General features: G+C 43.6%; 1 protein-coding gene across 3 annotated transcripts; it reads right to left on the reverse strand.

The window, feature by feature from the left end:
* Positions 1–360: 360 nt before the first annotated feature.
* On the reverse strand, positions 361–24,747 carry LOC135524138 (retinoblastoma-like protein 2). Of its 3 annotated transcripts, XM_064951352.1 has the most exons (22): positions 24,426–24,747; positions 22,923–23,053; positions 22,324–22,524; positions 21,999–22,063; positions 20,464–20,592; positions 18,209–18,369; positions 18,021–18,085; positions 17,533–17,704; positions 17,180–17,343; positions 15,589–15,805; positions 14,628–14,765; positions 11,574–11,738; positions 11,305–11,416; positions 10,908–11,159; positions 10,703–10,746; positions 10,484–10,585; positions 9,261–9,437; positions 8,734–8,805; positions 3,902–4,001; positions 3,520–3,776; positions 3,031–3,210; positions 361–2,856 (listed from the first exon to the last, which is right to left on the reverse strand). In XM_064951352.1, the coding sequence occupies exons 1-22, from the start codon at positions 24,561–24,563 to the stop codon at positions 2,689–2,691; spliced, it is 3,210 nt and encodes a 1,069-aa protein (XP_064807424.1). In that variant the 5' UTR covers positions 24,564–24,747; the 3' UTR covers positions 361–2,688. The 3 variants fall into 3 exon arrangements, with proteins under 3 accessions (XP_064807424.1, XP_064807423.1, XP_064807422.1); XM_064951351.1 differs by having other exon boundaries at positions 3,031–3,204; positions 10,484–10,746; XM_064951350.1 differs by having other exon boundaries at positions 10,484–10,746.
* Between the last annotated feature and the right edge of the window lie 311 nt (positions 24,748–25,058).

Here is a 25,058-nt window from a genome sequence, read left to right on the forward strand (position 1 = left end):
CTGACAGATTTCACACAAAGATAACAAATAAGAGCATAAAATTAAGTATATAAAAGCTCAACTGTTTAAAAAAGAAAATGTTTTTCTGACTTTGGAAAAGAAACCCGGGAGACTTGATGACATCGTGTCATCTTTTCCGGTATTACAAAAGCTTATTAAAATACTTATTTTTGAAACGGTGTACAAAGTATTTTAAGAACATGGTCATTGTCAAGTGCTTTCTCTTCTGGCTCAAAAAAAAAAAAAACTTATTTCTACATGACAGATGATGTAATGGATGCATTTTGTCTCCAGAATAATCTCAAAACAATGAAAGGCATTCATGCATAGCATATTGAGCAGCTAAATTCTAGGCATGAGCAAGTTAGTAACAATATTTATTAGAATAGACTTTTGAAGCATACTCCACCATATATGCAAATTTGCAAAGCACCACAACACTGACAGTCCATTCTGTTTTTGCTGTGTATTTAGACAAAATACATTTATTTGACTCTGGATATGTGTAGAAATATATAAATGGGTTAGCTGATATCAAGAAAATGTATGTGTGGTGCTGTGATTCTGGATGGCCAGATAGATAGCAACAATGACAAGAAGCTGCCATGTGGGGAACCGTAGGTGGCTTGTATCAGCTACTTTTAATTTGTTCTTGGATGTCTTGTTTTGAGGTGTCTATGGCTAAAATTTACTAGCTAGGTAACCAACAACTAACAATGCATTTGAGAGACAACAAGTGCTCATTGTGCAAATGTACAGTTGAAGTCGGACATTTACATACACCTTAACCAAATACATTTAAACTGTTTTTCCTGACATTTAATCCAAGTAAAAATTCAATGTCTTAGGTCAGTTAGGATCACCACTTTATTTTAAGAATGTGAAATGTCAGAATAATAGTAGAGAGAATTATTCATTTCAGATTTTATTGATTTCATCACATTCCCAGTGGGTCAGAAGTTTACATATACTCAATTATTATTTAGACTTCCACAAGCAAATTGAGTGAATTTTGGCCCATTCCTCCAGACAGAGCTGGTGTAACAGAGTCAGGTTTGTAGGCTTCCTTGCTCGCACACGCTTTTTCAGTTCTGCCCACAAATTTTCTATATGATTGAGGTCAGGGCTCGGTGATGGCCACTCCAATACCTTGAATTTGTTGACATTAAGCCATTTTGCCACAACTTTGGAAGTATGCTTGGGATCATTGTCCATTTGAAAGACTCATTTGTGACCAAGTTTTAACTTCCTGACTGATGTCTTGAGATGTTGCTTCAATATACATACATAATTTTTCTTCCTCTTGATGCCATCTATTTTGTGAAGTGCATCAGTCCCTCCTGCAGCAAAGCACCCCTACAGCATGATGCTGTCACCCCAGTACTTCACAGTTGGGATGGTGATCTTTGGCTTGCAAGCCTCCCCCTTTTTCCTCCAAACATAACAATGGTCATTATGGCCAAACAGTTCTATTTTTGTGTCATCAGACCAGAGGACATTTCTCCAAAAAGTATGATCTTTGTCCCCATGTGTAGTTGCAAACCGTAGTCTTTTTTTTAATGGCAGTTTTGGAGCAGTGGCTTCTTCCTTGCTGAGTGGCCTTTCAGGATATGTCGATATAGGACTCGTTTTACTGTGGATATAGATCCTTTTGTACCCGTTTCCTCCAGCATCTTCACAATGTCCTTTGCTGTTGTTCTGGGATTGATTTTCACTTTTCGCACCAAAGTACGTTCATCTCTAGGAGACAGAAAGCGTCAGAACGCGTTATACTTGCGTACTATTGCTTGTACAGATGAACGTGGTACCTTCAGGCATTTGGAAATTACTCCCAAGGATGAACCAGACTTGTGGAGGTCTACAGTTTTTTTATCTGAGGTCTTGGCTGATTTCTTTTGATTTTCCCATGATGTCAAGCAAAGAGTCACTGAGTTTGAAGGTAGGCCTTGAAATACATCCACAGGTACACCTCCAATTGACTCAAATGATGTCAATTAGCCTATCAGAAGCTTCTAAAGCCATGACAACATTTTCTGGAATTTTGCAAGCTGTTTAAAGGCGCAGTCAACTTAGTGTATGTAAACTTCTGACCGACTGGAATTGTGATACAGTGAATAAGTGAAATAATCTGTCTGTAAAAAATTGTTGGAAAAATTACTTGTGTCATGCCGACTTGCCAAAACTATAGTTTGTTAACAATACATTTGTGGAGTGGTTGAAAAACGAGTTCTAATGACTCCAACCTAAGTATGTAAACTTCCGACTTCAACTGTATATATGTTTTCAATAAACATTGGAGACAGAATATAGTTGACATGTCAACAATTAAGCCAACCCCGTCTGTTCTGCACCATAATCGCGCACACATCGGTTTTGTTGTTAAAACAACCAACAAGTCTTATTGCCATGGTGATAAAATAATTGAGTCGTTCATCACAATCTGGCCATGGACAGAAGTATGGTACTTTCTAGACACAAATCATAAGAACTACCAACCACTGACCATGAACACTAACAACTGAACCCTCCCCCTAACCTTACGCCTGTCCTTACCCCTAAGTGAAAAATAAATATATGCTCATAAAATGTTGATATTTATTATCTTGCCAAAATGTTCCTTTCTATCATGACCATCTAGTGACTAGCGACTTCAGCCTGTGGTGTGGTCTGAAGGGGTTGTCTCCTGCCTCAGTGGGAGGTGCTACGGTCGTTGGCCACGTCCTGTAATCTGCGGAGCAGGGCCGTCTGGTTGTCCGGACACACCCTCTTGGGCGATGGCTCTTCCTCAAGCTGCATGCTGCGTTTCTTGGTGGGCGTCTCCCCGGTGCGGATCATACTGTTGATCTCCGCCAGGCGCTGCACAGACAGAGATAGAAATCATAGACACAGGTCAGGGGGGGTTCATCATCATCACACGTCAGGTATGGTATGATTAAAGACTCACTGTCAAGGTTTGAAAAGTACTGTCCTGAATCAACTTTAACCAGCATACATTGTGTGCATGAGTATGTGTATGTACTTGTGACTCACATTGGATGGGCTGCTGCAGATGTAGTAGAAGATCTTGTCCCGTGCGGTAGTGGAGGGGGTGGGGGGGCTTCCAGTAGTCTTGTGGGGGGAGATGTAGATCGAGTGGTTGTGGGACAGGAGGACCCTGCGAGGGGAGCTGGTCCTCAGGGAGGGGTACGGGCACAGGGGAGGAGACTGCACCTGTCACAAAAACATTATAAGAGCATAGACAGATACCTATTCAAAACATACATTAAATTTGTTAATATAATTTTCCTCTCCCTCTATCCTCTCTTGCTTTTAACCAATAGGTTTTCAGAATAGAGTGAAGTTTGTAAAGATACTAGCAAGAGCAGTGTGCGGGATTCTCTTTTCTTCTAAGTTTGTAAACAAAACTCCTACTTTTCTCCTCTTTCATCTCTCCCTTTCCCATCTTTCTCTCATTTCCTCCCTTGCAACCCCCATCCCAAGCTCCCCACACCCGCTCCTCCCTCCCTCTCACTCACTCACCCCTGCAGAGGGCGAACTGGGCGAGTAGCGGAGGGCAAAGTGACGCATTTGTTTGATGTAGACCCGGTTGTAGAAGTGGATGAGGTCTCCTCGCTCCTCCTCCCCCACCACTCCCCCCTCCTTATCCTGCTCCTGGGAGGGAGGGAGGGATGAGGAGGTGGAGGGGTCCAGGGTGGGGGTGGAAGGAATGCTGCCAGGCTGCGAGGCAGGTAGGGTGCTGGTGGAACACATGGGCACCGGGCTGCTGTCTCCACTCCCTGAAGGGGGTAAAGAGTGAGGGAGGGGAGAAATAGACCGAGGGAGGGGAGAAGAGGTCCAGGAAAGAGTTTGCGTCTCAACATGTAACCCAGATCTAACACAGTATGTGTGTGTGTGTTCTTACCCTGCTTCTGGCTGTTGTCTGTGGGAGAGCTCTGTGTGTTTCCCACACTGCTGCCCGAGAGACGTTTCTTCTTCCCAGAGATCAACACACTCCGGTAGACCTGGTAAAGAAAATCACACACAACCAGTGGTTCCAGGGCTGCCGGAAAATGTGTGGTGAGGTGTAATTTGTACTTTTCAATCAGTTTAATACAACGACGCAAAGCATTAAAGAAGGAGGAAAAGTGCTGTTTTTTGGACCGATTTGACTCATGATTTGTAAATTTGCACACAATTTATCTGTCCTTCACATTGGAGTGCTGCTGTAGGCTCTTTGCGTGTCTTGACCAATCAGATTCATGGAAATCGCAGGTCACGCCGGCCGGGAACAACACCCAAGGCGCTCTCTCCACTTTCCTCCAGTATTTATTTAGCAAGCATCACCCCTGACAGACACAAGCAGAAACTCTTACATAAATGTAGCAGCCTATACACCTAAACATTAGCAATCTTACACGCTGTATTACATAGAAAGGAGACCATTTTTCAGTCTAATCAACTGTAGGCTACTAACAACAGCAGCTGTTTCTGTTTTTGCAAACATTCCAGCATGAGGGTGATGCGCGCAAGATGGTGGCAGAACAAGGGGGAGTTCTAATAGAACGCCAGCAAAAGAAGCCTCTATTTAGGTGTTGATTATTTCACACTACATTGGATTTTAAGGCTTGATTGAATGTCCTGCCTAATATAATATGTGTGTCATCATTGTAAATCAACTGCATTATACTTTTTTTTTAAAACACTTCAACCAGTAAAATGCCTCTTTGGCTAGCTTTTGCTTAAGCATATATCAATGAGCATTAGCATTCTAGCTTTCAACTGCTGCATCCAAACTAGTTATTTCAAGCAAGACATCATTGTATGTGTATGAGAAGTAATAAAAATTTAAATCTAGGCTAATGTTGAATGGGCGCAGATTGCGATGGCTTTCTTACTGCCACCAAGAGTCGTGCGCAGGAGTTTGGGACATCAGTGTGTCGTGTACTGGAAAATAGTCTATTGCCTAGCCTACAGTCTGAGAACATTTCTTACTTGGCCTACAGTTGCATAGGGCAGGATTTACAATGCAAACCTGCATAAGCAAGCTCAGCACTGTGATTTTTATTTTCCAATCATGTTGTTTTCACTGTCTGCATATAAGAACCCCCCCTTGTCCTTCTTTAAAATATAATTCATATGAACAGGTTCAAGGTTGCTGCAGTTTGACAGGGTTTTCATCCACTCCGAGGCTAGGAGTTGTTCCAGGAGTTTTTTTAAAACCATGTGACCTTAATGGAAAAGCTCTGATCAATCATAGCCCGTATTAAACAATTTTACAACAGATTAATCATGTCATACCGTGTAAGGTCCAGAGTTCTACCTGGTTAGGTTACCAGATCAGGAAAAACTAAGGGCCCTAGATATAACAAAAAAATGCCACACAACTCTGGGACCTGTGGTGCCACCTCTGAGTGGTTCCTTGACAGCATTAGCACTATTTGTGAACATAATCCAGTGTCCAAAGGGGGAAGAAACAGTGACGCTGTCACAGTACTATAGCCTCAAACTAGGGCTTGAAGTTTTTCCTAGTCAGGTCAGGAAAATCTCCTGGCCCAAGACATAAGAGCTATACACTAGAAGACTGATAGGGGCGCTGTGTTGATGCCAACCCACATCCATCTTGCCACTCCCACACCATTGTCAAAAATATTTTGGAAGCTATAGAACTGCCTTTATTAATGTCTACATTTGTTTTCGCTAAGTTCATTCTATTACAGACACCTTAATACATACTTTTAAATTATATGTGAGGTAAACACACACACACATATATATACACATATATATATATATACACACACACACACACATATATATATACACACATATATATATATATATATAAAGTTTGGACACCTACTCATTCAAGGGTTTTTTACTTTTACTGTGTTCTACATTGTAGAATAATAGTAAACACATCAAAACTGTGAAATAACACATTGAATCATGTACTAACCAAAAACATGTTGTTGAACTGTTCTTGCCATAATATGGACTTAGTCCTATTTGGTAAAAGACCATCTTCTGTATACCACCCCTACCTTGTCACAACAACTGATTTGCTCAAATGCATTAAAGAAGGAAAGAAATTCCACAAATTAACTTTTAACAAGGCACACCTGTTAATTGAAATGCAATCCAAGTGACTACCTCATGATGCCGGTTGAGGGAATGCCAAGAGTGTGCAAAGCTGTCATCAAGGCAAAGGGTGGCTACTTTGAAGGATCTAAAATAGAAAATATATTTCGATAAAAATAAAAAAAACTACATGATGCCATGTGTGTTATTTAATAGTTTTGACGTCTTCACTACTATTCTACAATGTAGAAAATAGCAATAATAAAGAACACTTCAAATCAAATCCCATGTTATTTGTCACATGCTCCAAATAAAAGAGTTAATTGCTTACTTGCAATCCCTTAACAAACAATGCAGTTCAAGAAAAAGTTAAGAAAATATTTACTAAATAAACTAAAGTAAGAAAATATTTATTAAATAAAGTAAAAATAAAAAGTAATACAAAATAACAAGGTTATATACAGGGGGTACCAGTACAGAGTCAATGTGCGGGGGTACAAGTTAGTCAAGTAATTATGGACATGTAGGTAGGGGTAAAGTGACTATGCATAGATAATAAACAGCAAGTAGCAGCAGTGTAAAAACAAAGGGAGGGGTGGGCGTGTCAATGTAAATAGTCCGGTGGCCATTTGAATAATTGTTCAGCGGTCTAATGCCTTGGGATAGAATCTGTTAAGGAGCCTTTTGGTCCTAGACTTGGCGCTCCGGTACCGCTTGCCGTGCGGTAGCAGAGAGAACAGTCTATGACTTGGGTGACTGGAGTCTTTGACACTTTTTGGGCCTTCCTCTGACACTGCCTTGTTTAGAGGTCCTGGATTGTAGGAAGCTTGGCCCCAGTGATGTATTGGGCCATAGGCACTAGCCTCTGTAGCACCCTATGTATGGTCAGATGCAGAGCAGATGACATACCAGGCGGGGATGCAATCGGTCAGGATGCTCTTGATGGTGCAGCTGTAGATATTTTGGAGGATCTCGGGACCCATGCCAAATATTTTCAGTCTCCTGAGGGGTAAAAGGTGTTCCTGTGCCTTCTTCACCTTTGGACCATGATAGTTCATTGGTGATGTGGACACCAAGGAACTTGAAACTCTCGACCCGCTCCACTACAGCCCCATCGATGATAATGGGGGCTTGTTCAGCCCGCCTTTTCCTGTTTCCTTTTCCAGCTCCTTTGTCTTGATCATATTGAGGGAGAGGTTGTTGTCCTGGCACCACACTGTTAGGTCTCTGACCTCCCCCTATAGGCTGTCTAATCATTGTCGGTGATCAGGTGACCACTGTTGTGTCGTCAGCAAACTTAATGATGGTGTTTTGCTCGAAGCGGATGTTGCCTGTAATCCATGGCTTCTGGTTAGGATATGTACGTACGGTCACTGTTGGGATGACATTATCGATGCACTTATTGATGAAGCCGGTGACTGAGGTGGTATACTCCTCAATGCCATTGGCTGAATCCCGGAAGATATTCCAGTCTGTGCTAGCAAAACAGTCCTGTAGCATCTGCGTCATCTGACCACTTCCGTATTGAGAGAGTCGCTGGTACTTCCTGCTTTAGCTTTTGCTTGTAAGCAGGAATCAGAAGGATATAATTATGTTCAGATTTGCCAAAATGAGGGCGAGGGAGAGCTTTGTATGCGTCTCTGTGTGTGGAATAATGGTGGTTTAGAGTTTTTTCACCCCTCTGGTTGCACGTGACATGCTGGTAGAAATTTGGTAAAATGGATAAGTTTGCCTGCATTAAGGTCCCCAGCCACTAGGAGCGCCTGTTTGCTTATGGCCTTATACAGCTCGTTGAGTGCGGTCTAAGTGCCAGCATCGGCTTGTGGTGGTAAATAGACAGCTATGAATAATATAGATGAGAAGTCTCTTGCTAGTGTGGTCTACAGCTTATCATGAGGTACTCTACCTCAGGCGTGTAATACCTTGAGACTTCTTTAATATTAGAAATCGCACACCAGCTGTTATTTACAAACAGACACACACCCCTGCCCCTTGTCTTACTAGACGTAGCTTCTCAGTCCTGCCGCTGTTAGGAATACCCAGCCAGCTCTATAGTATCTGTGTCGTCGTTCAGCCACAACTCGGTGAAACATAAGATATTACAGTTTATGTCCCGTTGGTAGAATATTCTTAAATCGTAGATCATCCATTTTATTTTCCAGCGATTGCACGTTGGCCAAAAGTACAGACGGTAGCGGAAGTTTACTCACTTGCCTACGAATTATCAGAAGGCAGCCCGACCTCCGCCCCCTTTTTCTCCATCTTTTCTTCACGCAAATGTCAGGAGTTTGGGTCTGGTCTTGAGAAAGCAGTATATCCTTCGCGTTGGACTCATTGAAGAAAAAATCTTTGTCCAGTTCGAGGTGAGTAATCGCTGATCTGATGTCCAGAAGCTCATTTCAGTCATAGAAGACAGTAGCAGCAACATTATGTACAAAATAATAATTTTAAAAAAAGTTACAAACAAGACAACAATTTATTTATTATTATTTTATTTTTAAATAGCACAGTTAGTTAGGCAGCCATTCCCTCCGGCGCCATTATTCGTCGGAGGGGATGAATGAGTAGGTGTGTCCAACCTTTTGACTGGTACGTATATATACACACACATACGTGTCTGAATACTTTCCGAATGCACAGTACATCATTGCATAAGGCCCTACTAACAGTACTCACGCTGCTGCTGGCCTGGGGCTGAGAGCGGTAGCACTTCATGATGTTCTGGAAAGACTTGTCCTCTTTGGTCACCTGCACAACAGTAGAAACACATTCACACAGCATGCTAGACACACTTCCTGCGACCTTACACACCCACAGTTTATAAACACCACGCACGCATGCATGCACGCACGCACATCCATATCCCGCTTCCCACACAAACAATCACAATCCGTCCAGGATTTTGCGATTCTGCTCAATTTTGACCAATCGCCACACTATTACTACATAAAACAGTCAAATCATCGCAATATTATCGCATATAACTGTCGGATCACCACACTACAAAAAGAGGGCTCGCAATTTTAACCAATCACAACACTTTTACCGCATAAATGGTTCAATCAAGCAAAACGTCAACAAATGTTTCCCTCCTTTCACATTGCCACAGCAAAATCAAGCATTTTGGCCCCCAACGATCACAAACAAAGTTCGATGAAATCCTGGAGGGACTGACATCCCCCCCACACACACTCTAACCCTACCTTGGTCATGACGTAAACTGCACACATGAGGAGCTGGTCTAGGTGTCGGTCCATCATGAGCTCTGTGCATTGCACCAGGGAATACTCAAAACACGTCCAGATCTTCCTCCTCAGCTCACTAGAGATGTCCAGCTTGGCACACAAGTCTCTCAGACGCACACTGGCCATGTGGTACACCTGTTGGTGGTACAGAGCAGGCACAAAACAGTACCAGGTTTTAAGTCTTTAAACTCATGCAAAAATCCATCATTCATGGTAAGAAATGCTACAGTTGTGGGGTTCTTAAAAGGTAGGGTTGAAACTGGCCGCATATGGCACAGAGGTCAGAAATAGAATACTATGATGGATTTAAACTATTCTGAACAAAACATTTAAACGCAACATGCAACAATTTCAAAGATTTTACTGAGTTACAGTTCACATAAGGAAATCAGTCAATTGAAATAAAATAATTCGGCCCTAATATATGGATTTCACATGACTGGAAAGGGGTGCAGCCATGGGGGGGCCTGGGAGGGGATAGGCACACCCACTTGGGAGCCAGGCCCAGCCAATCAGAATAAGTGTTAACCCACAAAAGGGTTTTATTACAGACAGAAATACTCCTCAGTATCATCAGCTGTCGACGATCCTGCAGGTGAAGAAGCCGGACGTAGAGGTCCTGGGCTGGCGTGGTTACATGTGGTCTGCAGTTGTAAGGTCAGTTGGACGTACTGCCAAATTCTCTAAAACACTGTTGGAGGCGGCTTGTGGTAGAGAAATTAACATTACATTTTCTGGCAACAGCTTTGGTGGACATTCCTGCAGTCAGCATGTCAATTGCATGCTCCCTCAACTTGAGACATCTGTGGCATTGTGTTGTGACAAAACTCAGCACAAGGTGCACATGTGTAACGATCATGCTGTTTAATCAGCTTCTTGATATGCCACACCTGTCAGGTGAATGGATTATCTTGGCAAAGGAGAAATGCTCACTGGCAGGGATTTAAACAAATTTGTGCACAAAATTTGAGAGAAATAAGCTTTCTGTGCATATGGAACATTTCTGGGACCTTTTATTCCAGCTCTTGAAACATGGGACCAACATTTTACATGTTGCGTTTATATTTTTGTTCAGTATACTTCCTCCCTATTTAAAAGATGAGATGAGTTATATTTCTAACGTGCCTGAACTATCCCTTTAAATTCAGTGACAAATGGAGATTATGTTTCTGTGCCCTTACCTTGCGGAAGAACAGCGAAAGGGAACCCTTTTTCTGAGGCTTGTTAGTGGACAGGACCTGGGCTGCCAGCTTCTTGATTGGTTTACTGGTGGCGGGGCTGCCCTGTGGGGCAGGACTGTTCAGGGTGGTGGTGGTCTGTGGTTGGCTGGTCAAAGTGCCAGTCAGGGACTGGGCAGACAGGGGCTGGAGCATGGCCGTGCCTTGTCCCGTCACACTCACCTGGACAGGGATGAAGGTGATGCCCCCATTCTCATTGGCTATTCCTGCAGAGGTCAGAGGGCATGAGATTTCTCATTAATAACCTGCATCAGTCAGAAACCCCACTATACAATGCATATAGGAGTTACATCATTTGGCAGTAGGGGCAAAGGTGTACAGAAAACCATAATGTCATACTGTACAGTAATGAATCTGCAAACGTCACCTTGCACAGGTATGGTGACCGTCTGTCCGTTGTTAGCGGTAACCGTGGCCGTTGCCATAGTGACCACTGTCTGTCCGGCAGGGATGGTGGTGGTGACGATGGCCTGGGAGGTCCTGACGGTGGTGGTGGTGGTGGTGGAGGAGGGGTCCGATGGGGTATCGAAGGAAGCGTCCACAAACAGCCGTCTCCTGGCCGAGCCCGTGGGCGGGGAGCTGTAGCGGTCCAACAGGGTGGTGGGAGAGGGAGAAACACCTGGGGCGAAGTGGGGAGAGGAGAGGGGGAGGGAGGAGGTAACCAACTGACTACAACCTGTTGATTGACTGACTATTTAAATGAGTTATTGCACAACTGACAGACAAATTGACCTCCTGACTAGCTAACAAGCTAAATGACTAACCTTTCCCACCACTGTTGGTGCTTAGGTCAGTGCCATGGTTGTTAGGGAAGAGAGGGGCACTGCCAGCACTGCTGTCTCCGTTCCCATCCTCCAGGTGCTGCGGTGGCATCACCTGAACATCAATGAGAAAGATTGTTATTTTGTTCTGATTTCAGTCCAGTCCTCCCTTTTCAAGACATTGATTTCAGAGTTACTTTGGGGCCAAATGATTCGGCATGTGTACGTGATGAGTAGGGTGGGGATAAGGAGGGGTGCTGTGGATGTCCTACCTCCTGGCAGGCTGGTGGCTGGTTCTTGGCCTCCCTGACGCTGTCCCACAGCGGGGACCCCCCCCTCCAGGCCAGGCTCTCCAGGACCTGCTCCTCCACCTGGTTGAGATGCTTCACTACCTCCCTGAACAAGCCCTGCTCTGCCCGTACCAGCACCTCAATCACCTGAGATATATTACACAGATATGCATGAACGCACGCACGGAAGCACGCATGCACAAACACACACAGACAAAAAGGGGAGAAAGTTACATACTGTCTTGTCACACACATAGCCTGCATCCGTAATGAGTCTGCGACCAAACGACCACCCCTCATCACTGTCAAACGCTCCCTAAAACACTTCTGCGAGCAGGCCTTTCTAATCGACCAGGCCGGGATATCCTGGAATGACATTGACCTCATCCCTGGCTATTCTTTTAAAGTGCCTTCCTCACCATCTTAAATAAGCATGCCCCGTTCAAAACATTTAGAACTAGAAATAGATATAGTCCTTGGTTCACTCCAGACCTGTCTGCCCTTGGCCAGCACAAAAACATCTGCATTAGCATCGAATAGCCCCTGTGATATGCAACTTTTCAGGGAAGTTAGGTACAAATATACACAGGCAGTTAGGAAAGCTAAGGCTGCTAGCTTTTTCAAACAGAAATTTGCTTCCTGTAGTACTAACTCAAAAAAGTTCTGGGACACTGCATGGAGAATAAGAACACCTCCTCCCAGCTGCCCATTGCTCTGAGGCTAGGAAACACTGTCACCACCGATAAATCCACTATAATTGAGAATTTCAATAAGCATTTCTCAACGGCTGGCCATACTTTCCACCTGGCTACCCCTACCCCGGTCAACTGCCCGGCACCCTTCATAGCAATCCGCCAAAGCCCCCACCATTTCTCCTTCACCCAAATCCAGATAGCTGATGTTCTGAAAGAAAATCTGGACCCCTACAAATCAGCCGGGCTGGACAATCTGGACCCTCTCTTCCTAAAATTATCTGCTAAAATTGTTGCAACCCCTATTACTAGCCTGTTCAACCTCTCTTTCGTATCGTCTGAGATTCCTAAAGATTGGAAAGCTGCCGCGGTCATCCCCCTCTTCAAAGGGGGTGACACACTAGACCCAAACTGCTACAGACCTATATCTATCCTACCCTGTATTTATAAGGTCTTCGAAAGCCAGGTTAACAAACAGATTACCGACCATTTCAAATCCCACCATATCTTCTCCGCTATGCAATCTGGTTTCAGAGCTGGTCATGGGTGCACCTCAGCCACGCTCAAGGTTCTAAACGACATCATAACCGCCATCGATAAGAGACAGTACTGTGCAGCCGTATTCATTGACCTGGCCAAGGCTTTCGACTCTGTCAATCACCACATTCTTATTGGCAGACTCGACAGCCTTGGTTTCTCAAATGATTGCCTCGCCTGGTTTACCAACGACTTCTCAGACAGAGTTCAGCATGTCAAATCGGAGGGCCTGTTGTCCAGACCTCTGGCAGTCTCTATGGGGGTGCCACAGGGTTCAATCCTCAAGCCGACTCTCTTCTCTGTATACATCAATGATGTTGATCTTGCTGCTGGTGATTCTCTGATACACCTCTATGCAGATGACACCATTCTGTGTACTTCTGGCCCCTCTTTGGACACGGTGTTAACTAACCTCCAGACGAGCTTCAATGCCATACAACTCTACTTCCGTGGCCTCCAACTGCTCTTAAATGCAAGTAAAACTAAATGCCTGCTATTCAACCGATCACTGCCCGCACTTGCTCGCCCGTCCAGAATCACTACTCTGGACAACTCTGACTTACGAATACGTGGACAACTACAAATACCTAGGTGTCTGGTTAGACTCTAAACTCTCCTTCCAGACTCACATTAAGCATCTCCAATCCAAAATTAAATCTAGAATCGGCTTCCTATATCACAACAAAGCTTCCTTCACTCATGCTGCCAAACATACCCTCGCAAAACTCACCATCCTACCAATCCTTGACTTCGGTGATGTCATCTATAAAATAGCCCCCAACAATCTACTCAACAAACTGGATGCAGTCTATCACAGTGCCTGGAACGAACTGCAAAAATCTCTGAAGCTGGAGACTCATATCTCCCTCACTAGCTTTAAGCACCAGCTGTCAGAGCAGCTCACAGATCACTGCACCTGTACATAGCCCAACTATCTACCTACCTCATCCCCATACAGTATTTATTTATTTATCTTGCTCCTTTGCACCCCAGTATCTCTACTTGCACATTCATCTTCTGCACATCTACCATTCCAGTGTTTAATTGCTATATTGTAATTACTTCGCCACCATGGCTCACTGGCTCCAGGTCATCTACAAGGCCATGCCAGGTAAAGCTCCGCCTTATCTCAGTTCACTGGTCACGATGGCAACACCCATCCGTAGCACGCGCTCCAGCAGGTGTATCTCACTGATCATCCCTAAAGCCAACACCTCATTCGGCCGCTTTTCGTTCCAGTACTCTGCTGCCTGTGACTGGAACGAATTGCAAAAATCGCTGAAGTTGGAGACCTTTATCTCCCTCACCAACTTCAAACATCAGCTAACTGAGCAGCTAACCGATCGCTGCAGCTGTACATAATCTATTGGTAAATAGCCCACCCATTTTCACCTACCTCATCCCCACAGTTTTTATTTATTTACTTTTCTGCTCTTTTGCACACCAATATCTCTACCTGTACATGATCATCTGATCATTTATCACTCCAGTGTTAATCTGCAATATTGTAATTATTCGCCTACCTCCTCATGCCTTTTGCACACATTGTATATAGACTCCCCTTTTTTTGTCTACTGTGTTATTGACTTGTTAATTGTTTACTCCATGTGTAACTCTGTGTTGTCTGTTCACACTGCTATGCTTTATCTTGGCCAGGTCGCAGTTGTAAATGAGAACTTGTTCTCAACTAGCCTACCTGGTTAAATAAAGGTGAAATAAAAATAAAATAAATAAAACACACTCATGACTAACACACACAATCGTGACTAGGACAATCACACATACAGATATAAGTACAAGCATGTACCTTGTAGAAGTGGTATGCGGGGAGCTGGAAGATGTGTATGACTCGTGGGAAGTCCCCTGGGGGTCGGTAGGAGAAGATGACAATCTCTAGACAGCAGGCCAGCAGAGAGCGCTGGAACACATCCTGCTCCAGAATACCCTAAGGACACACAACAGAACAAAGGGTTTATTGCTCATCCACCATAGAGAACAAATTATTTTACATATTTTACAAGCAGGACTGGCAAAGATGAAAGTGTCATAACATGCAATATCTCAACATTGAGCCCAATTTAAACATATACTGTGTACAAAACATTAGGAAAACCTTCCAAATATTGAGTTGCACCCCGTTTTGCCTTGTAAACAGCCTCAATTTGTCTGGATATGGACTCTACAAGGTATCTAAAGCGCTCCACAGTGATGCTGGCCCATGTTGGCTCCAATGCTTCCCACAGTTGTGTCAAGTTGGCTGGTTGTCCTTTGGGTGGTGGACGATACATGATACACTCAGGAAACTGTTGAGCGTGAAAAACTCAGCAGCGTTGCAGTTCTTGACATACTCATACCGGTGTGCCTGGCACCTACTACTATACCCCATTCAAGGGCACTGAAATATTTTGTCTTGCTCATTCCCCTCTGAATGGCACACACACAATCCATGTCTCAATTGTCTCAAGGCTTAAAAATCCTTCTTTAACCCGTCTCCTCACCTTCATCTACACTGAATGAAGTGGATTTAACAGGTGACATCAATAAGGGATCATAGCTTTCCCCTGGATTCAACTGGTCAGTCTGTCATGGAAAGAGCAGGTGTTCCCAATGTTTTGTACACTCAGTGTATATGTGAACTGAAAATACAATACCGTAACTTGGACCTTTGCATAAATCATGCTTTGACGTCAATGGGAAATGTGTGTGCAATTTCTAGTTAGCTACAGCAAACTGAGCTGAGCTAGCAGGGCAGCGCAGGTGGGACTCACAGAGAGGTCCGTGTCGCCCAGTCTCTCCTTCTCCTGGTCAATGACGGCCTCCAGGGTTTTATAGTAGAGCGCCTCCGCCAGGCGGAAGTACTTCACTGCAATGTCTTTCCCCAGTCCTGCGTTCTCCTCCCCTTTGCCCTCAAAGTGCTGACAAAAGACCTGGCACATGTCCTTCAGCCTAGTGGAGATGTTCTCACTTGGGTCTCTGGCACACGCCCTGGAACGAGACAGAGACAGTTACTGATAAATCACCCTCCAAACTCATACTTACACCCCAAAACTGTTATAACACCTTTCATGGCTCAAATACTAACAACCTGAAATGAAAATTAACAACTGAACTCTTCTGTGTGGTAACAATATAAGGATGGGTGAGTATTTGAAAAGTTAAGGCCTTTCCAATACATAAAACACTAAATAATAACAATCTGTATGTGGTTCACACACACACAGAATGTGGAATCTGACTGGCCACCCAAGTGGCCCCCCCCAGAGATTTTGAGTTTGGTTGTCTCTGAATATATTGATAATTTTGACAAAGATGCACACCTTCAGCAAGACTCATCAATCTCACCTGAGAAAGAATACAATACGAGCAGGGGCAAACAGCGCCCCTCTGTCTTTGTATGTGTAGCTCATGTATCTGATGCCATCTGGCCAAAAAGAGTATGACATGTCATATTATTTTTGACCAGACAGCATCAGATACATGGGCTACAGATACTAAGATGGAGGGGCGCTGTTTGCCTCGCTCGGATGCTTTCTCTGGGTGAATTAGACTCAGCCTCTTGCAAATCGAAGGAGAATGATGAAACATGGATAGACACAAATGAGAAATCGCATCAGAAAAAGGTTTAATTTTTTTATTGTAACATTTTTGGGGGACACCTGGCTTCCTTTGGCATCCATGAATACACACCACTATATAGGCTGAATGTCATTACACTGATGGTGTTTGTAATAGGATGTCCCTTTCCATTCAAGTGGTGGGTGCACAGTTCGGATGCTAGACTTATTTTGGAGTAGACGAAAGTGCACAGGTAACCTACATTTTGAAGTGATTTGTTAAGACAATCGGGGGAAAACATCCTGACTGGTTGTGTTCATGACACATTAAAAAGGTAACACATTTTTACAGTTAAATTACATGTCTTTACCATGAAGTCCATCAAAAACAAAGTACACACATAGGAGGTCCTGTTAAAAAAAATAGAGACCCCCTAAATGTCACGGTATAATAAGCACTTTGGATGGCACTTTCAAGAGAATTTACTACGGTATGCTAATACCCTTATATAAAATCACAACCTTGAATGCAAACACTGTAACAAGGCTTTTGGTTTAATTGATTTATGATTTATTGAACAGGGAAATGTACCAAACCTAAGCTGAAGCATTTCATGCGCTGAACCATCAGAATTATAAATATTTTTTAAAAATCCACCTTGCTTCGATTAAGGTTAAAAATGTTTTGGCCCCACAAAACTGGGTCTGTGCTCCACCTTGGCTACCCCATTAAAAATGTTCTGGGCCACTGGTGTGGTTGTGTGCAGCTTAGAATATATTTGATTATTTGTATTGTGTGCAATACCTCAGTAAGTCTGTGAGTCTGCCACTGGGGCGGTGTTTGAGTCCTGTGAGCAGGCTGTGGAGACGGCCAACACTCTGCATGGCTGTAGATACCGGCGTGCCCAGACAGTTGTCCTGGACATACTTAAGACCCGTCAGGGGAGTAGACACCTTCAAGGCCGAGGCCTACAGGACACACAAAGGGGACATAGCAAAGGGATTACTGTACATTTGCATTGAATCCAAACTCAGACACAAGACGTGCATGTGTGTTTGTGTGTTACAGTAATCATAATAACAACAGCACATTTCATACATAACAAGCAATAATGTATAATAATAGTATAATAATGTGTGTGTGTGTGCGCGTCTTACAGTCAGACTGCTGTAGAGTCTGTATGCGGAGGCGTCCTGGTTCTTTACTCCCACACAGAGACAGGGGCCTGGTGTGCCAATGTCTTCATTGGCCCCCTCTCCCAGGAAGATCCTCTCATCCAGACCCCCTGTGGCTAGAACATGCTCCTCGTACACACGCCCCATGGACGCACTAGACAAACACACACACACACACACAAATACCGAACACTAGGAACACATTGACCCTCAGAACAGCCTAAATTCGTCTCAATTGTCTCAAGGCTTAAAAATCATTATTTAACCTATCTTCCCTTCATCTACACTGATTGAAGTGGATTTAAGTGACATCAATAAGGGATCATGGCTTTCACCTGGTCAGTCTATTTCATGGAAAGAGCAGGTGTTCTTAATGTTTTGTATACTCAGTGTATATGAAAGGTTGAATATTAATCAGAAGTCTATCAATATCTGCTCTGTGAAGAGAGACAAGATAAGGATTGACTTACAAACTGTCTCCAAAATTCATAGGATCGAAGAAGCCAGTCAAGCTATCTTCTTTCCCTTTGAGAATCTGTTGATGACACAGAAAATCCATGATGAGACAAGGCAGACAAGTAGATTGTGTAGGACTACGGTGTGTGTATGTGTGTGTGTGTGTGTGTGTGTGTGTAGGACTGAGGTGTGTGTGCCTAACCTTCTTATGGAAGAGCCTCTTGATGAACGGTTTCCAGAAGTGTTCCTTGACCCCCTTGGCCTCCAGCACCAGGCCATCATGCAGTTCACACAGCTGTTCTATGAAGCAGTAAGGCCCTGCAGTAGGCTTGTAGTCCTTACTGTTGAAGTCCTCAGGAAGGCCTGTAGATCAGACGAGACATAGCAGCTTCCTGCATTAGATGCAAGTTATAAGGTATTACAGTAACTATGCAGTAAAACGGAAAAGGACCACAGAGATTGTGTCAGGATTTGGCCAGGGTTGTTCCGGGTTTTGGTCACTAGATGCCCCCATTGTGCTTTTTGACCTTATGTTTTTTCCCTTGTTCCCCATTATTATTTGCACCTGTGCCTCGTTTCCCCTGATTGTATTTAAACCCTTAGTTTCCCTCAGTTCTGTGCTCTGTGTTTGTATGTTAGCACCCAGCCCTAGTGTTCTGTGTATTCTTGTCGATTCCGGTGGATGCTCTTGTGGAATTCTGTTTTTGTTTTTGAGTATCTCTTGAGGCTTTTTTTGTGCTATTCCTACCACCTTTTGGATTTGCCATTTTTGTATTGAAGGACTTCTCCTTTTTACTTTATTAAATACACCGTCTTAAGTACTGCTGTGTCTGCCTCATCTTCTGGGTTCTGCTGACTATTCGTGGCTCAGTTGGTTAAGTGACTGTTTCTCACTCCGGAGACCCAGGTTCGTAACCGGGTCCTGACAGATTGAACATACTCTACGTACGGATCATGTGAGTAACCACACATGTATGCATGCATGCCTGCACACACGTACACATGCACGGATACTGGTTGGATACTATGAATGTTGTTATCTATAGGAAGATAGGGAGGGTATATACAGTGCATTCGGAAAGTATTCAGACCCCTTGACTTTTTCCACATTTTGTTACGTTACAGCCTTATTCTACAATGGATTACATTGCCCCCCCCCCCCCCATAAATCTACACACAATACCCCATAATGACAAAACAAACAGTTTTTTTGCCATTTTTTCTCCCATTCTTCTCTGCAGATCCTCCTCTCAAGCTCTGTCGGGTTGGATCTCTCATCTCTCCAGAGATGTTCGATCGAGTTCAAATCCGGGCTCTGGCTGGGCAACTCAAGGACATTCAGAGACTTGTCACTCCGGTGTTGTCTTGGCTAGGTGCATAGGGTCGTTGTCCTGTTAGACTGGGTCGAAGGTTCATCTTCTGAGGTCCTGAGCGCTTTGGAGCAGGTTTTCATCAAGGATCTCTCTGTACTTTGCTCTGTTCATCTTTCCCTTGATCCTGACTAGTCACCCAGTTCCTGTCGCTGAAAAAATGGTGGCAGGTTTCTTCCAAACATGACATTTGGCATTCAGGCCAAAGATTTCATCAAACCAGATCATATTTTTTCTCATGGTCTGTCCTTTAATTGCCCTTTGGCAAACTCCAAGCGGGCTGTCATGTGCCTTTTACTGAGGAGGGGCTTCTGTCTGGCCACTCTACCATAAAGGCCTGATTGGTAGAGTGTTGCAGTGATGGCTGTCCTTCTGGAAGGTTCTCCCATCTCCACAGAGGAACTCTGGAGCTCTGCCAGAGTGACCAACGGGTTCTTGGTCACCTCCCTGACCAAGGCCCTTCTCCCCCGATTGCGCAGTTTGGCCAGGCGGCCAGCTCTAGGAAGAGTCTTGGTGGTTCCAAACTTCTGCAATTTAAGAATGATGGAGGCCAATGTGTTCTTGGGGACATTCAATGCTGCAGAAATGTTTTGGTACCCTTCCCAGATCTGTGCCTCGACACAATCCTGTCTAGAAACTCTACGGACAATTCCTTCGACCTTATGGCTTGGTTATTGCTCTGACATGTACTGTCAACTGTGGGACCTTATATAAACAGGTGTGCCTTTCCAAAACATGTTCAATCAATTGAATTCACCACTGGCGGACTCCAATCAAGTTGTAGAAACATCTTAAGGATGATCAATAGAAACAGGATGAACCTGAGCTCATTTTCTAGTCTCATAGCAAAGGGTCTGAATACTTATGTAAATAAGGTATTTAAAAAATAATAATAATAAATGTACAACATTTTTTCTAAAAACCTATTATCACTTATCACCTGTCATTATGGGGTATTGTGTGTAGATTGATAACGTAACAAAATGTGGAAAAAGCCAAGGGGTAGGAATACTTTCCGAATGTACTGTATGCATAGGTGAGAGATGGGAGGATAGGGAGGGGATACCGGTTTGGGCCGGGAGGTCACCTTTGAAGTTGGGGTTGAGCAGCTCCTTCCTGGTGTTACACAGCAGAGCGTTGGAGAAAACCAGGTCCAGAGCACACAGCAGCAGGTGGTATGAGTTTACCAGGTCATCACTGATCATAGGGAAGTTTCCTGGCAGGGGAGGGAAAGAGAAGAGACATTGAAATAATCATAATAAGTAGGATTTTACACTGCTTTTCTAAGACACAAAGATAGTTTGACACAATGATCTGGTCCTAACAATAAAGCTTGTTGAAATGAATTGATAGGAAAGATAGAGATGTCTCGTGTTGACAGCAGAGTAGTGCTGGTAGCCTCAAACCTCGATTTGGATTATTTCAACTACGCCCAAAGAACAATGGATATCACAGTATACTTACCAAAGTCACCTTTCACCTAATTCAATTAACAAAACTAGTCAAATCAAATTCAGTGTAGTATGTGTGAGGACACTTAGAAAAAAAGAGTTCCAAAAGAGTTCTTCGGTAGTCCCCATAGAATAACCCTTTTTTGGTTCCAAGCAAAACCCTTTTTGGTTCAGGTATAACTCATTTGGGTTCCATGTAAAACCCTCTGGGGACAGGGTTCTACATGTAACCCACTAGGGTTCTACCTGGAACCAAAAGGGTTTAACCTGTAACCAAACATATTTATTCAAAGGGTTCTCCTACGGTGACAGCTGAAGAACCCCTTAAGGTTCTAGATAGCACCTTTTCTTCTAAGAGTGTAGAGTCTAGTGAGTGTGCATAGAGCCAGTGCAAAGATGTCAGTGCAAAATAATGAAGATAAATAAATAATAAAAGGGGGCAATGTAAATAGTCTGGGTGGCAATTTGATTAACTGTTCAGCAGTCTTATGGCTTGGGGGTAGAAGCTGTTTGGGAGCCTTTTGGTCACAGACTTGGTGCTCCGGTACCCACTTGACATGTGGTAGAAGAGGGAACACTCTATGACTTGGGTGCCTGCAGTCTTTGACAAGTTTCAGAGCCTTCCTCTGATACCAACTGGTATAGAGGTCATGGATGGCAGGAAGTTCGGCCCCAGTGATATACTGGGCCGTATGCACTACCCTCTGTAGCAACTTGCGGTCAGACGCAGAGCAGTTGCCACACCAACCAGTGACGCAATCTACCACCGCCGTGTTGCAGGCAAAATTAATGACGGTGTTGGAGTCGTGCGCAGCCACGCAGCCGTGGGTGAACAGGGAGCACAGGAGGGGACTGATCTGGTTGTGTGTGTGCATGCGTGCGTGTCTTTTGAGTTCTTATTAAGGATTAAGGAGCTAGAAAAATGACATCTATTTGCCCTGGCCTCTGTTCTCCTGCTGATGCCAACAACAGTGCAGTCCTTGGCATGCCCAGTGCCCAATGTAGAGTAGCTAGCCCTTGTCAGTTATACTTTGTGAGTAACCAAATAGTGATCACTTCACATAGCCTTCGAACTATCCTTTTCTCAGGAGCCCACTGATCCCTAGTCCTTTCCCCTCTGTCCTCCCCCTCTTGTCCTGTCTTTTGCCATGAACGAAACAGAAGTACTCACCTTTAGCGTTGACAAACAGAATCCAGCAGAAGTTGAAGACTTCAGCGACGGTGCAGGGATGGCGCCTAAATCAGAATAAGTCGGCGGTCAGTCTGGTCAAGGAGACTGACCGCTGTGCTCAGAGATCTCACGATCTGGCTGGCACCAGGATGGAAACAATTCCATTTGTACATTCTAGCCATTTAGCAGATGATCTTATCCAGAGCAACTTACAGTAGTGAGTGCACACATCTACTTGGCTTTGTTCAAGAGCGGTCAAACTATTGTAGAAAATAGTGAGGTGTCAGAACTTCATAGCGAGCTACAGTATCAACAACTAACTCACCTTTGTTTGCGGCTCCTGTGGACTCTGGGTGGGTCGTCAGAGGGTGCCTTAAAGATGGCTTTGAATATGGGGATATATTTCTTGAAGATGACGGCGGAAATTGTGAAATTCCTCTCCAGCTTCTCCGTGCTCTGGCAAAAGTCTTGGGGCAGACTTGCCATGTCCTGCCATTTCTTCATCTTGTTAAAGAACTCAATGAGGCTGCAATCAGAAACAGGGCAACTGTTTGAGAAATGACAGTATTTTCCAGTTCAATAAATTATATATTACATAGGACAATTATGTTGTTAGTAAATGTGTGGTTCCTTGTTCAGCATTTCACAAATAACCAGGTTGGAATCAGAATCCAAGAACTAAGCAAGAAACCATATGAACTGTTATGCAAATGTATGGAGGACTTTGTGTGAAAGTCCTTTAGTAAGTTATATATGAAGTGGGGCACATTTAGGTCCAGTTTCCTGGACACAGATTAAGCCTAGTCTTTCTAAGAGGCACGTTCAATGTATAATTTCCATTGAACATGCTTTATTAGTCTAGGATTAGGCTTAATCTGTATCCGGGAAACCGGACCATAGGGACTAGTGCCTGGGCATACACACCTTTGTTCTGAACAGCTGAGGATCCTGGTCAGAGAGACATAGTTTCCCTCCGCGGTGCCCTTACCCACCGTTGGTATGGCTGTCCTGCAGGCCACATAGAGAGCACAGGCTAACCAGTGTAGCTCACTGCCCTGTAAGAAAGGGGGATGGAGAAAGAGAGAGAGAGGGGGGTGTTACTTTTTCTGTCCCAGGCTCTATCTCACTATTAAGGATACTAGTTAGAGCTGGTGGGGCCAGAGAGGAGATATGCCATGTTAGAAATTCTCCCCTCTAGTGGTTTCTTCTGTAATCCCTATTCCTAATTTTCTGTCAAACCACCTCCAAATAAACCATACACAGATACAGCAGATGGCTAACCCTTATGAGGAAAGGTTTGTGAATAAGGCACATGCACAATGCAGACTTTATTATAACAACCCTGATATTCATAACTATACCATATTTAAAAAAAATATCAAGTAAGCTGGATCATTCAGTGTTAGGACCAAAGAGCAGCGCCCCCTTTTCTAGACCAGGGGTTGCCAACTTAGAGGGTGCGCCCCCCATATGGGGCGGCAATGTTCCGTTGGGAGGTGCAGGACCTTCCTTGATTTGAGGAGTCATTTTTTGTTTGTTTTTATACTGATCTAAAAAATAATAAATCTACGATGCTTTAAGCTAAAAACAAGAGGTAAAATGAGAGAGGAAGACTTGACTCTAATGCACATGGGGGAATATATTTGTCTCAATGAGATTCAGAAGATGAGCAACAGCCTTCTAAAGTCAAGGAGTCAAAGAAATGGGCCTTTGCATGGGAAGCAATCTTATACAATGTGTGACTCTGTCGCTATCAATTGATCTATTCACTTTATGTAAAAGAGGATATGCATCATTAAATAGAGGGTTCATATAAATTATCTTAAACATATTTGGTAGCGGAATATCATTTGGGGAAATAGGGTCTAGAGTTTATTTACAGTAAGCATCAATAAAGAGCCTACCTAAATAAAGAGCCAACCTAAAAGATGGCATGATGTCTTGTAGTTTGCAGGAAATTAGCTACAAAAACAAAACCCTTTTCCTTGGTCCCTCAAACAAAATTAAAACATCAAGCTGGTGTTGTATTTAGTATAAGGTATCTCGATAAACAAAATTTTGTAGTGACTTTTTTTTAAATGTGAAAAAGGGCGCCCTGGGGGGGAAAGGTTGGGAACCTCTGACCCCAGTTAACCTTGTCCTATTCTAAACCATGAGATTGGTCCGCCTCTAAAACTGACACAGACCGGTAAATTCCTCCCCTTTCCACAGAAAAATATCACAAATAATGGAGTTTTATATCAAATATTTATGTAAAACTACAAACGTAATACAAGCTGCGTCTTTAAATATGAAATGAGACGACGTAAAATGTCGGTCGTGAAAGGTAGAGGCAATGCTATTCTGCAAGTGAAGCCTGTGGTAAACCGGTTGCCAAAATGGCTAAATGTATATTACTGTACAATATACAAAGCAAAACATATTTACCTCTAATGTGTAATTTTTGCTTATGTTTTCGTAGCTCTTCCATGCTTCGTTGCTCGCCTCCTCGTCCATATTCAAAGCTCGACAGAGATCTTCAAACCCCTGCCTTGTTTTCTGCAAAAAGTCTTCCTCCTCGTTCATTTTGACTGTTCCAACGGGTACACAGCAAATAGATTCGGGTCCAAATTACAACGCAGTTGCAAAGCAGTCGACTCAAGCGCGGTTTGTTACAACGTACATATAAACAATGTTACTATTCGTATTGTGCGATCCAATATACAGTAGGTGCTATACAGTGTAGCCATTTAAATGTCCTTTGAGTGAAAGCTACTATCTTGCGTAGCAGATTACGCAAAAGACTTGCGTAGAGTACATGAGCAATAGAAAACGTGACATTGTTGACGGTATTTGCTTGGTGAATACGATATCAACCGTACTGCGGGTTTCCGCCCACAAAAAATGCGTTTCCAACCTTTAATGGATGAATACCAGTCATTCAATGCAATAATACTTCCGGCTGATTATATCATTCATACCTGTTTTTTTGAGATTGTGAGATTTTTTTAATCATTCATGCCATGTTCAACAACGTAAACCAAACCACTGGCGATTTTAGCATGTACATTTTGGTGGCGC

Source organism: Oncorhynchus masou, chromosome 31 (assembly GCF_036934945.1).
Source record: "Oncorhynchus masou masou isolate Uvic2021 chromosome 31, UVic_Omas_1.1, whole genome shotgun sequence".
NCBI lineage: Eukaryota > Metazoa > Chordata > Actinopteri > Salmoniformes > Salmonidae > Oncorhynchus > Oncorhynchus masou.

What these genes read in the sequence shown, in the direction of transcription:
- LOC135524138 (XM_064951350.1), bottom strand. Translation starts at nt 24,563, where the DNA reads ATGAACGAGGAGGAAGACTTTTTGCAGAAAACAAGGCAGGGGTTTGAA. An exon ending in CACAGGAGCCGCAAACAAAG is followed by an intron (nt 22,064 to 22,323) that starts GTGAGTTAGTTG and finishes ATTCTGATTTAG; the next exon opens with GCGCCATCCCTGCACCGTCG. An exon ending in CACCAACAGTGGTGGGAAAG is followed by an intron (nt 11,160 to 11,304) that starts GTTAGTCATTTA and finishes ACTTCGCCCCAG; the next exon opens with GTGTTTCTCCCTCTCCCACC.